We start from the raw sequence: 13,557 nt of genomic DNA, 5'->3' as shown, positions 1-13,557 counted from the left end.
TTCATTCATAGATGCGTGAAAACCAAAAAGAGCAAGCCTATCTATCAATGTTTATCACTCTATAAATTCTTATAAACTCTGTTGAGGAGCAAGCTCATGTTTTTCCCACTAAACACAAGCGATTACGCCACTTGATGTTTCGAGCATTCTCTCCGAGCAGCATTCATGAATTCATTGGAAGGACAAAGCACGTGTTTATAGATGGGATACTTTTGGTTTAGAAGTTACGAAAGAAAAAACATCGCAAGAAAATGATGAAAATGCAATACTTCACCAAAAATCAAAAGAGTTTTAAAAGGTTGTTGTTAAAGAATTTGAAAAATCTTTCTATAATCAATGTCAATAAAAATTGACCCTAAAATACAAAATTTGCAACCGAATCATTTAAAAATTCTATAAAAAATTCTCCATAAATAATGGCCGATGAAAAGCGACCTACATAACTACAGCTTAATCAGAATGATATAAAATTAATAAGATGGATAAACTCCGTTAAAACTGGTTAAAAGCAGTCTTTCATGGATTGCTACCTTCTGATAATTGATAGCAAATTGTGAATATGGCGAAGTTCGAGTGAAAAAAAATTATAAATAGCCTTGAAAACGTCTTAAGAACAAAGTCAAATATCTCCGAGTTTATTGTAAATACAGTGCGTTTTATTCGGAACTATTTATTGAATTTTCTTTTTAGTTTTACGCTTCGTATTAGAAGAAGCATCTTGCTTCTTTTTCGGTTCCTCTTTCTCCACTTCAAGTAAAAAGTCAGAATATAACAACAACCAACTCCAAATGACTCCGATAGAACAATAAAATGACGTCATCATTAGAGGAACAAAGGGTAGTATCTCTTGGAAACCCAATATTTGGTGTCCGAACTCTGTGTAAAGGTATAGAGGGGCGAGTCCGTATAAATATAACGATTCATACCACGTGACAAAAGGAAGTCCAAAGAAACCGTTCTCTACCCTAAAACAAAGAAAAGAAGGGATAAGATTAAAAAATACTCAAACATCTAACTATTTGTCCAGATATCAGAACACAATAATTGTATAAAAGATTGAAGGTCGTAACATAGTAGCTTCTGCAATTAGTGGAAATATCTTATAAAAACTGCAGCTCATTCCCAGGTATTCCAAGGAACAACCATGTTTAGGCTGGCCAAAAGTTTTGGGATACATAGTCAGACAGGCAGTCTTTCTCTGAATCTAGTTCAATTGAAGTTGAGAATCAGCCTGCAAGATACCAAAAACTCCCGACTTTAAGATTTTAAAGACGAGTGGGTTAGTAATGAGACGGAAAATGAATTTTACAAGCAAATAAGCGCATATTCTTTGCGAATTATGCAGATTTCTGAAGAATGGAAAATCCTCTTTTTATACTTCGCTGAAAGGGAAGAACTTTTATCAATGAAATAAAATGCTCACAGAGTGAACTAAAGATGGATGGATATGTTCGTAAAAGGTTATAGAGCTAAAAAGCGGGTAAATTCTGCAAAATATTTAGCTTGAATTTGGATTATTGAGAATTAAGATCGGTTTTTCCTCATCTTCCAGACAAAACGATTTTCAGACAAATTCTTTTTGAGGGTCAATAATATAAAAGCGAAAAGGTCAACTATAAGTAAAGAAGTGACACATCCTCGTTTCTAAAAAAAGGACTGAAACCATGGCAACGAGATAATTATGGGTAGAGAATCAAAACTTGTGGAAGCCAACTACGTAAATGCGGAAAAAGGGAAGGTTTAAATCAGTGAAAAAATCATGAATATTGGGAAGAGACGATAGACTTTATCCACTATTCACTGACCACAAGAGAATACAAACAAGAATGGTTCAATTCACTGGTGTAACCAAGGGAAAAAATAAGTTGCAAAAATAAAATATGCAATAGCTGGGCAAGGCTGTATCATCACAGATTGATCATTTGGATTGAATTATCGAAAAATATAGATAAGGAAAACAATGGAATATCATGATGACACGAAAGATAAATTTTCTACTATATCTTCAGTAACACTTTGTTTACATTCCATCCATCTAAAAATTAAAGAAATTCACACCCAGTTAGAAGTCTTTAGCCAAGACCTCTAAAGTGATAAAACCTATGTGGAATAATATTCTAAACCCCAACCAAATATCTTAAATGACAATATTTTTTAGCATTATTGAATGAAATAAATATCGACACTGAAATTTGTGGGAAATCTAGCGTTATAAAGCCCCATGTACACTTACTTGTGTATTTTTTTTAGTAGCGCCAGTGTGATCAATGTTGGAAGCAATAAAATTAGAATCTTCAGCGGTGTTTCTGTATGTTTTAGAGATGAAATACATAAATGAATCAATTATTCTATAAATCTTAGCATCAGAAATTTCAGAAAAAAAGATTTTAGTAGAAGCAGTTTTTCTAAACTTAAATGTTTTAAACCACTTTCAATAGTTATAAAAGAATAACATATTTTGGCCGAAAATAAAGATTGTAAAATCCATCCTTGAGTTACACTGAAGGTTTTACTAAAGCACGATCTTACACCTAAAAAGAATTACCTGCAGGTTGATAAAGAAGTGGAAACAGGGCATAATGTCCTGTTATTGATAAAACTATGTATACACGTGCGTATTTGGACGATAACAAAGCCAGCAGCCTATAAATTGTAACAGAGAAAGATAGTAAGGATGTGATGAAAGCTGCCTCTAAAATTCTTTAAAGAATTGAAAGTATGTAGAATTTTTTTCCCTATCGTTTCGGACTAAAACTTTACTAAAATCACATCAAATTTCTTTTAGAATATATCACTGTGAAAATATTTTGAATATATTTCAATTTCCTCAAACAAGATAACTAGATTTTAAATGGATAAAGCTTTGGTATTGAGCACTTTCTGTGTTGATTTGTTCATAAAACAAATAACTGATATAAATATACTTTAAATAAGTTTTCGAACAAATTCAGAAATTTACTTACGTTAATGGTATAACAACCAGCAGAATAGCTTTCTCATGGACGTGATAGCCAAATAGGAATGAGGCGTATGCACAAAGTGTAAGACATGGTAAGAACGTTTTGACTGAATACGGTCGATACCAGACTCTCAGTAACGCTGGCTGAAGAAGAAAAGTTAAGTTAAGTACTTTCAAGTGAATAAATTTCACCGATCCATCAGCCACTTTTGCACACTTTCATTTCCCTAGGGGTTTTCGACAATAACTGGATCTTGACTTTTTTTACCAGGACTAAACTTCGCGAAAATGGCCACGATTCGCGGATAGTAAACTCTCGCTTATTCGAACTTCTATTATTCGAACTAATTTCGAATCCCTATGTGGAGGAGAAACTCTACCTACACTACCTACACACCCACACCCATGTCCTATACTAAAAATACTTTCTTTAATCAGAATCTCTCTGTAATTCGAACAAAATAAGATTCCCCGTTCGAGTTCGAATAAGCGAGAGTCAGCTGCATCTAATAGCAATACACTCAGAACGAAAAAATCTACAAATTGATAGCAAGAAGTCTATATGGCTGACAAAGACAAGATTATAAGTTTCTTACCAACATGAATAAAATAGTTACGATCCCAGTTACAATTGCAGGGATGTTTGGTAGAACAGAGAAATTCTGTTGTGCTACTAGACCCCCTGTCATAGAAGCAACATCACTTTGTTTCGATATTGGAAGTCCGAGTTTGGGTCCTATAAATGAGTAAAATAATTGAAATGTTGATCAGTTTACCAAAAAGGTGGACAAGAATAAATACTTGAATTAGGGAAATTAAATTTTCCACAACCAAGTTGTGAAATTAATAATATTGATATAGTATAACAAGGTGAAGGAAAGGTCAGCCAACTTAAGTCAAGAAGTTGTAGTTTCTTAGGAAACTAATGTAGTTTTTTTCTTATCGGAAAGGATCCTAAAAATGGTGATAGTTTTTCCTGTCTAGCCTGTTGTAACATTTAATCAACAAGGCGAATTATGCAAAACCCTCATTTGAATAAAACTCAACTCACCAGCAATCGTTAACACTTTATCAGTTGTAGCGTAAACCGCCCAAAAGTTTGCCGCCCAATACGCATGACACAAGCCTCTTTTCACAGGGAATAAACGTGACACAACTTGAGGGATTTGTTCCTAAAAAGAGAAGAGATTAATATATTTAGTTTACCTGCACGAAAGAAAAGAAAAAGCCTAAAAATGTTATAGATCTGATGAAATTTTCCATTTAATAAAAAATAATCGAACGTGCCCAAGGCACTGGGCTAACCTCAGTAGCCCGATTGTAGCAAAACAAACCAAAAGGTTAATACCCAGGCCCCGATGAACAAAAATTTGGAAAAAATGGAAAAACACCCCCACCCAAGGAACAAGTGTGCCAAATTTCAGCCAAATCCGACCATTCTTGAAGCCTCTAGGCTGCCTCGAAGTTTTTGGCGGACACACAGGCAAACACACACAAACATTCTCAGATTTTAGTTCAACTGAAGTTGAGAAAAGTACGTTATGGAAAAATGTACAAAGAATACATCCATCCATCAAAAAGGAGGACATAACAGAGGACAAAAAGTGATGGGAAAATAGCATAATATTTTGCAGTGAGGATTGGTTTATTTGATTATTATCAGCGGGGACAAAAATTGGAAGATAATTTAACATCGGGGACGATACTTTGGACAAATTTTCCAGTGGGAAGGGTTCCCAATGGGTCTGTGAGAAGGGGGTGTATCAGTAGTATGATGTTCTTGTCTGCTAAGAAAAACTTGAATGTATTATCATACCAAGTATATGAAAGGTCCAAAAGAGATCATGAATACTCCAATAACAACAAAAGCAAGTTTCAATACATTGAAAATGCTCAATTGAAGAATATCCACGCCAAATATGGTGAACCAACCTATAAAAAATTCCGTTGATAGAAACTCAAATAGGGCATCAAATTCTACACTTTATTCGCAGGAAAATAGAAACTTTGCCTTTTGACATCTGGGTATACCTTATCTGGCTCCCAGATGCAGAGATTTCATCCGACACGCTAAAACTCTGAAGGTCGGGAAAATTTTCAACATCTGGAAGTGAAGGATCTTGCAGCGGGAGGCCTGGTAACCCAGCCTTCGTTTTCGGGGATTGACGGGATCAACCAGAATATTTTTAGGTTTACGCGCAAGGCTGGGATGTGGCACTTCGAAAACGACCATCATTCCTTTCCGCTCCTTTAGAGCTTCGGTTCGGGTGGCCGCCAATCCACCATTATCAGGTGAGGGAATACCCGGGTCCTGGATCCATAAGAAGCAACAGTTTATTTGAATATTCATAGCATAAAGTAAAGTCTTTTACAAACAGTAGGTTACTAAAAAGAAAAATTGGATAGGTAAAAAGATACTTACTTTTTTGTATAGGTCTGCGGAAGCAATAATTCCTCAATAGGTACACAAAGTAGCACGGGGCAATGTACAGAAAGATGTGTTTGAAGTTTAGTAGCACTGTGAACCAAAAGGCACTTGGTAAAAACTTGTCCTGGGAGAAATAAGAAAATATTTTGTGCTTGAGTTACACAAACATAGAAAGATCTAAAGTTAAAAATTTTGTTCAATTAATTCATTCAAAAACTTTTAACTAACAGATTATACTTATTGATCTTTTATTGATTTTTTAGGAAAAAAATGTTATAAGACATTATAAATTATGCCATTGGTAATTAATTTCAATATTAGAAACCTTTAAAGATTAAGGGCTGTGCTGCATGGGTCCGTTGAAAGACTAATTGGAGCACGTACACTGTTTTATAGAAATCGAGTGCCCCATTTTTAGCAGAAAAGGAATTATAAGTCTAACCTGCAACATGTCAGTTATTGATAGCAGGAGAAACGAAAATAGGAAGCCATTATATTGAAAATGTATATCTAATGATTACACTGATTATTAAGGAAATCAAAAACATATACTAACAATTATATTATCGAGCTAATATTTCACAAGATCAATAAATTCATTTCAAATCAAAAAGTCTAAATTCTTATCTTGATGGAACAAAAGTTGTCTTATACTCAATATGCTTGTCAAAAAAACAGCAAAACCTACTCAGGTTGTTGAGCAAGTGGGAGAAAAAAGTCCATTTTTACCGCCATGGAAAAAAGTCTAAATTCTTATCATTCTAATCATTTTTCTTTGTAACTTGATTCTGATGTATTCCATTCTTAGAATAAAGCAACATACAAACCATTTCAGGATGCGAGCCCCTAATGTTTCATCTGATATAGGCCAGGCTGGTGTAGAAGGCTAGCTATATTATCTGTACCTATCGTACCATTGCAATCATGGTTGTTTTTTTACTGAAAAGGATACGATCAACTAAAAGCAATCCTGAATTTGCAAATATTGAGACAAGTAAAAACATCTTGGTGTTGTCATCGTCTTTGCCTTGAAACAGTTGATCATAAAATCTATTGTAGAGGGAAATTATTAATCACACACAAAGAAAATTTACTGGTAAGTAAATAGATAGACCTTCAGTTCGGCATTGTATGAACAATATTATACCCCCTTAGACTAAAGTCTCAACATATTGACACACCAGAGTTGATGAAAGAAATGACCAGTTTTTGAATTCAAAGAAATAAGTCCAGTGTGGCATGGCAATAAAAAAACTTTTCCCATTCTATGGCTTTCAACCGTTCTCATGGAAGCATACGGTAGCAAAATTTATTCATTAAGCTGAAATGGTTCATTGATATCTACCTAGAAGACTTCAGCATTTCAGATTAAGTTAAAGTTATCATTTCAGTGAAAAGATAATTGAAGGCTGATGTTTCAATCAGTGATAATATGATAGGGAGTTATGAAGCTGATAACGTTGAAAAACTTGACTTACTTGTGAAGTGAATATAACAATACAAGGTCCATCACAATAACAGATAACCTCTGGAAGAGAACAGTTTGTACACTGTTGTAACCAAGATTGTCAAGATCTAACATTTGATCATCAAAATATACTGCAACTTGTGATAAAGCATACTCAAACCATGCGAAAAATGGCGGATAATCAAGTGTCCATTCTGAAGTCTCCTGTGACAAATTAAATTGGCAATATTAGAGTGAATTCATAAAGCACCAGTTGCTGTCCAATTATAATCTTCTTTTTGACAAAAGTACTATTTTAGTTGTATATTCTTTACCACTGATACATTTCTTGACAGTTTTTTTCCAACCATTGTCAATTGAATATAATAAATTGACTAAATAATTATAATGTAATATAAATCTTATACTTAAAAGGAAGAAATTTCGACAGGAATTTAATTTGGCTAGTGTATCGAAAAATGAAATTAGATCGTTGCAGAATATTTGTGGCCAGAATTTATCATTAATAGACGAAATAATAGTCGCACACTCCCTGAAACAGCACGGTTTAGAGAAAAGCATGTAATAAATTCATTTTTACGCCATCTCCAAAATTAACTTCCTGCAAAATAATAAATTTTGGCTTGGCAAGAACTTAATTTGGGAGATAATGCTGTAGTTTTTGAGAATGTGATTGAAGAAAATTGTAATTACCTCAAAATACCATTCAGAAACAGGTAAGGTGTAAGTGATAGCCAGCCAATTACGATGAACTTCAAAATCAGTTGATTTGCTAAAACAGGAAGAAAATTTATAAATCAGAAGTCAACAACAAAAAAATCATTATAAATTTTTGAATACACTTCATTCCCTTAGAAAAGTAAAGGTAAGCAAAAGTAAAGTAACTTACACGAAAGTTGTGCAAAAAAGGCTAAGCATATAATATAAAACATTTTGAAACCGCAAAGCCTGATGCAAAAGTATAAGCATATATAAAGGTTACTTACTAGGAATTTAGCAGTAACAGTTTTACACATGACATGATAATAGCAAATTGCAAGAAGGTAGGTGCTTCAAATTTTAAATTCATTTTTATTTTGCTCCTGAAATAAAAAGAAGTTTGTTAAAACATTCACCAGCATCAATTTAATTAATATAAGGAATCAAATTAGTTCTAAATACCAGTCAGATTTTTCTTACCTGATCCAAAAATCTAAATTTTCAAGGATGATTGACAAATTTAAAATTTTAGTTCGCTGCCCCTCCTTAAAACAGCCTTTTAAATTGAAAAGTGTCCTTTTTGACCACCAACGGAGGCTGCCATGCCCATCGCAAATATATATGGTCTGGAACAGATTTGTAATTAAGACATGAAAATCAATTTATGAAGATAGCAGTTTAAATCATTTTAATCATGTAATAAAATCAAAAATTTTGTTCTCACAAAAATTAAAACATACTACAGTCTGTTTCACGCTTACACGATCATCAGGTAAATGGATCTGTAATAAAATGAAAATTTTCTATATTTTAAACAAAATATTCCTTATAGAGAGGAGGAGAGAAACGGAAGTCAATATTTTACCAGTCAGTGTTTAAATATTGTGAATAAAAATAAACAGAAGATGTCAAATATATTACAAAGTGTAATATTCTATAAAAATAGGAACATAGTGCAGGTTCTAACAAATGAATTCATCATACAGTGTGTAATTAAGCATCGATATACTTCACAAGGGAAGAGGGAAGGTTTGCATTTAACTGATCTTTATTGTAAGATTCCAAACAAGCTTGTCGAGCTTTATCCTTCAAGCTATCGGATTTGTATCCAGTGGTGAATACCTTAAAAATATTCTCATTTGTGCAACAAGCAAATTCTTGTAAGTTCCAGTTAAACTCCCAATAAATTATAGATGTGGCATCAGTAGAATGTTTGTAAACCAATTTTTCTGTTTCCGTATCAAAAAGATGGTAGGAGCAATCATCCCATACACTCCTGCTGCTGACACAAAGAAAATGCTTGTCAAAACGCTTCAATACTTTATACGAGTTTGTTAACATTTCACCATGGGGAGCTTTATCTAATTTGAATTGTTTACAAATTTTCACTCCATTAGTACTAATACTCATTAGAGCAAAATTCACATCTCTTGAAACCATAAAAAATAGTGAGCCTGAAATGAGGGACATGTAGGATATAACTTTTGAAAGTTGTTCAGGGATTTCAACTGTAAACAATTCATTACCAGTGAAATCAAAAGCAGAAACCTTCCAAGGCTTGCTCCCTTTTTCAATTACGTAAAAAATGTTTGATTCTAAGTCAAAACCCACGTTATAAAAATCCATGCCTGCTTCTTCACCTTCTTCATCAGAGCCATGATCATGGGCAAAAGAAAAACGTCGGAAGTGGGAAATCTTTTCATCATCGTACTGTATCAAATCCATGGTGAACCTTCCTTTATCTGGATAACAGGACATCAAAATGAGGAAATTTCCAGAGGTAGTTCTAACAAATTCAAAATCGAAGGTGATTCTCATATTCTTTGGGTAAGTTAGATTGATTGTGTTATATTCCCTGACATCGTTGGTATAAATTGTTGTAGAGGAACCAATCCCAAGCAAGCTTCTAATACAGCCACTATAAATTGTATAAGTTTTCTCCTTATCATTTTTTGAAGATTTGACAATTTCAAACCATCTCATGTTAACAGGATCATAGCATGAACTTTTTACTTTAGAGTAATCTCTGCTCAATAGATTGACGTAACTAGAATGAAGTTGTTCTTTTTGTTTATCAAAATGATACACTTTGAAAATTCTAGAAAAAATGCTGTTCCAATCAAAATCGGCTGGAGCTTCTATAGGACGTTCATTGCCATCAGGATATATCTTCCCATCATCAAAATGGAATGTGTAGTATCTCCCGGAAAAGTCAAAGCCAAACCAACCAATATCTTTATCAAAATGCCAATTAATGTTTTCATCTTGACAATTTGTTAAATTAGATGGGAGAAAAGACTGCCGATGACCAGATAGATTTGCCATATTGGTGACTAAATATAAATCAACTGTTTTAAATAAGAAATTGTCAAAACACAAACTGGTGGATACTGGATGAACCAGTTTAAATAAACAAGGTAACTGAAACATTGACTGAAAACACAGCGTTTTATCTCCCTTTTATCTCACAGGGGCTTGGAAGACAAGCATTCATATAAATGTTAACCTATTAACCCCATATATATTAATTTCAGTGATTCTAATGATCAGACCTTTTCTCGTCTTCAGTACATGAAAGTGCTTAACTTTCAGTTGAATGCATCTTACATTCACATATGGCAATATCTTGATTGGATATCAAAACAGTTGATGGCACAGTGATTGGATGACAAAATATTTTGCACTTTCATGAGTATCTGCGATTGAAAAGAATAAAACAATGCACATATATTCTCAGGGGCGAATTCTTAGTTTTCTTTCTATTTCTTCAAAGTAATCAATTCAAGAAGTCTTCATTACAGGAAAGCTCATGGAAATTGCTAACATGATTTTGAGTTTTACAAATCCACAAGATTGGCAAATAATTCTTTTTGCTTGTGTGTGCAGCTTTTCTCTTTGATCTAATTTCATTGATTTCTTTTGTTGACTGCTTGTGTCATCAATGATAATAACATCAATGTTATTATCATTGTTACTAAAGTCTGTCTCAAAATAATTTGCAGCTGGAGACAAAAATGGCTGTAACTTTTGATAGAATTCGAATCAAGTTGCAATTTTGTGCTCGTTAAAAAGATATTCTTGAGTGGAATATTATCAAGTAAAAATTTGGAAAAAAAAAAAGGAAAATGAAAATGAAAAATGAAGAAGAAAAAAATCAATTTCTTGTAGAAATGTGGTATAATTACCATTTTCACAAAAGTGATTCTTCAATTTTAGATCATCAAAAATTTTCCTCAATAAACCAATTTTCTGAATCGGAAAATCAGGAAATTTTCCCGCGAAATCCAATTTTATCGGAAATTCTTCTCAAGAAATCAGGGTATTTTTCGTCCCAATTTTGCAAATTCAGGAAATTTTGCCATTTTGCTTTTTCAAGATCTGAATCTTTTTTAGGAATTCGGAAAATTTTTGGAAATGCGGGAGATGCAGGAGAAAATCCTGAAAATACGGGAGATTTGGCTGAATTTTTTTCCCGCGGGAGAAAACGTTGGCATGTGCGAGTCTCCCACCCAATGCGGGAGAGTTGACAGCTATGTAAGTCTCTCCTGGCACCCAAAATCTGTTTCTGACCTGAATGAGGCCATTGCCATTATAAAAGTCAGAAAAATTTAATTCAGCAAACAGGTTTTCGTTGTCCAGTTTCCAGGCTAACAATATTCTTGCTAAACAAAACAAAACAAACAAAACAAAAACTACAAAACCACACCATTTTTTCTTCTGATGTCTGACTCTTTTTTAGAACTTCGTTCAATCAAGCAATAAGACGTGAACTCTGGTTTGTTTCGCCCGATCGAAAATAGTATTAGGGCTTTCAAAGGAAAGACAATTTAAGTTGTTTACAACCTGTGCAGTACAGTAAAATGGGTGTTATATAAAAATGTGATAATTGTTACCAGACGTTAATAATCGATAAAATTGATTATCCATTAAAATCGATAGCTAATCGATTTAATTAATTGATTGATTGAATATAGACTAAAAACGATAATCGATAAATAATCGGTGCCTAAAAAATTGTGAGTATTGATTATATTGATCAGATATAAGATATTGATTATATCAATTAGATTAAAAATTGATAGGGTTGAGGTATCGTTTATATCGATATTAATCAATATTATCAATTATTAACACTGTAATCGATATTATCGATTAAAAATCTATGGTGATAATTTAATTGAGTGCTAAAAAATTGAGAGTATCGATTAGCTATCGATTATTGTTTTTAATTAATATTTAATCTATCGATTAATTATCGATGCGCTATTGATTTTCATCGATAATCGATTTTATCGATTAGTAACGTCTGGTTGTTACAGCTGATAATATCCAGACAGTGTCAATTGAACGAATTGAACACAATCGAATAATTAAAATTCGATTTTTAAGCGCAATCGAATCGCAATTGAATATTACCCAGGATTTGCCGTTCGATTGCTTCGATTCTTGTTCAATTATGTTTGATTACGTTTGATTGATTCAATTGTATCAGATTTTATTCGCTTTTGTACGTTACTGAAGCGCTCAGCCACCCACGCTAAAAAGTTCTAACGGAGTGATCCAATTTAATTTAATCGCAGTTCATCGCAACTCGCAAATCGCAACTCATCGAATATAATTGTAATCGAACGAAATCGAAGATTAATCGAATGAAATTGACAATTAATCGAACCAATCGAACATAGTCAACTATCAATTGAACCAATCTAACACTAACCTTACTCGAAAGCAATCGAATATTACACAGGAATGTATGGCGCGCCAAAGCGGAAATAAATACTATCTTTCATTTCGCGACAATATCTTTCATTTTGCGAAACTACCTTTTATTTCACGACAACCTTTCATTTTGCGACACTATTTTCCCAAAAAAACATTATCTTAATTGAAACAATACTATCTTTTTTACAGGATACTATCTTTATTATGGAAGCCGAGAAGTGCCATCAAGAAAAAATATTTAATTTTAGTAACAAAAATTAAATTTAGAAAAAATATCAATTTAGAGAAAAAATTAATTTAGGAAAAAGAATTGATTTTAGGAAAAAACATTTTTTTTAGGAAAAAAAAGAGAAAAATGAGAAAAAATTTTTTTTGCCCAATTCCTGATTCTGTGCATGCTTACACAAAGTCCACCGTCTGAAAAAAAATTCTAAAAGAGAAAAGGCCATTTTCATGCCCTTTAAGCGTCCGGTTATCGGACGCTGCCCCTCCTGAAATTTTAAAAATATTTGTAGAAACAGCTTTTTCAGTGGAAAAAGACTAGAAAAATGTCCTTTTTGCCTTTCTAAAGTATGCCATGTCATTCTTCCTGGATTTGTGACTTTGTGCAGACCAGATGATTTTTTGCACCAGTCAGGACCTCTTTGGTCTTTTTTAACATTAGTTCGGATAGAATAAAAACATAACTGATCAACACAACCAAACCTTCTGTCTTGCGTTTACTCTTTCCTTCCCAACAACTTTCGTTTTTGCTTATGTAGGTTTTAAAATCCACAATTAATGAACCTCTTATAGCTTTATCTGAATAAATCTGGTTGAAAACCTTCTGTCAGGTTTCATTCCGTACGTTTTTTATCCACGTGGTGAACCGGTTTCCCCGATTTCCTGATAATTAAAAATTGGAACTTTCCCATGGGCGCGTTTGGGCGTACAACCATCGCGAAATATAATCTAGATAGGAAACAAATATTAAATTTGATTCTTTTTTTGTTCGTAAGCGAAACCAAGATTATTTAGCGAACACTGCCGTTTGCGTAATATCGATAAAGTGAAATGAGGTCCTGACTGTTTTGCACATAGATGTCAATCCTAGACGATGCTATCGTTTGTTTAAAGGTCAGTAAACGCGGGAAAGAGTTAGGGCGTCAGGGCGGTTTACGGGAAAAAAGTGGAGGTAGAGGTTTGGAACAAAAGAAAGTAAATTACAAAACTAACATTCTAACTTAGAACTACAAAAAAACTACCTAAAATAAAGAATTTCATGCAGCCAGTGTAGAAAAA

General features: G+C 33.3%; 1 protein-coding gene and 1 long non-coding RNA gene across 2 annotated transcripts; both read right to left on the bottom strand.

Annotated features, from left to right (window-relative positions):
* Positions 1 to 299: 299 nt before the first annotated feature.
* Positions 300 to 7,962, bottom strand: LOC136818080 (dolichyl pyrophosphate Glc1Man9GlcNAc2 alpha-1,3-glucosyltransferase-like). The gene is made up of 13 exons (XM_067074438.1): positions 7,842 to 7,962; positions 7,549 to 7,627; positions 6,866 to 7,059; positions 6,340 to 6,437; positions 5,830 to 5,897; positions 5,382 to 5,511; positions 4,776 to 4,891; positions 4,011 to 4,131; positions 3,556 to 3,695; positions 2,964 to 3,103; positions 2,546 to 2,643; positions 2,234 to 2,306; positions 300 to 965 (listed from the first exon to the last, which is right to left on the bottom strand). Exons 1-13 carry the CDS (start codon positions 7,922 to 7,924, stop codon positions 671 to 673), a joined length of 1,635 nt encoding a protein of 544 aa, XP_066930539.1. The 5' UTR covers positions 7,925 to 7,962; the 3' UTR covers positions 300 to 670.
* Positions 7,963 to 8,413: 451 nt separating this feature from the next.
* Positions 8,414 to 10,626, bottom strand: LOC136818055 (uncharacterized). The gene is made up of 2 exons (XR_010848195.1): positions 10,107 to 10,626; positions 8,414 to 9,887 (listed from the first exon to the last, which is right to left on the bottom strand). It is a non-coding gene; the product is annotated as an uncharacterized lncRNA (long non-coding RNA).
* Positions 10,627 to 13,557: the final 2,931 nt, after the last annotated feature.

Source organism: Clytia hemisphaerica, unplaced genomic scaffold, assembly GCF_902728285.1.
Source record: "Clytia hemisphaerica strain Z4C2 unplaced genomic scaffold, Clytia hemisphaerica genome assembly, whole genome shotgun sequence".
Lineage (NCBI taxonomy): Eukaryota > Metazoa > Cnidaria > Hydrozoa > Leptothecata > Clytiidae > Clytia > Clytia hemisphaerica.
The sequence above is the reverse complement of the archived record's forward strand: the minus strand, read 5'-3'. Positions and strand labels throughout refer to the sequence as shown.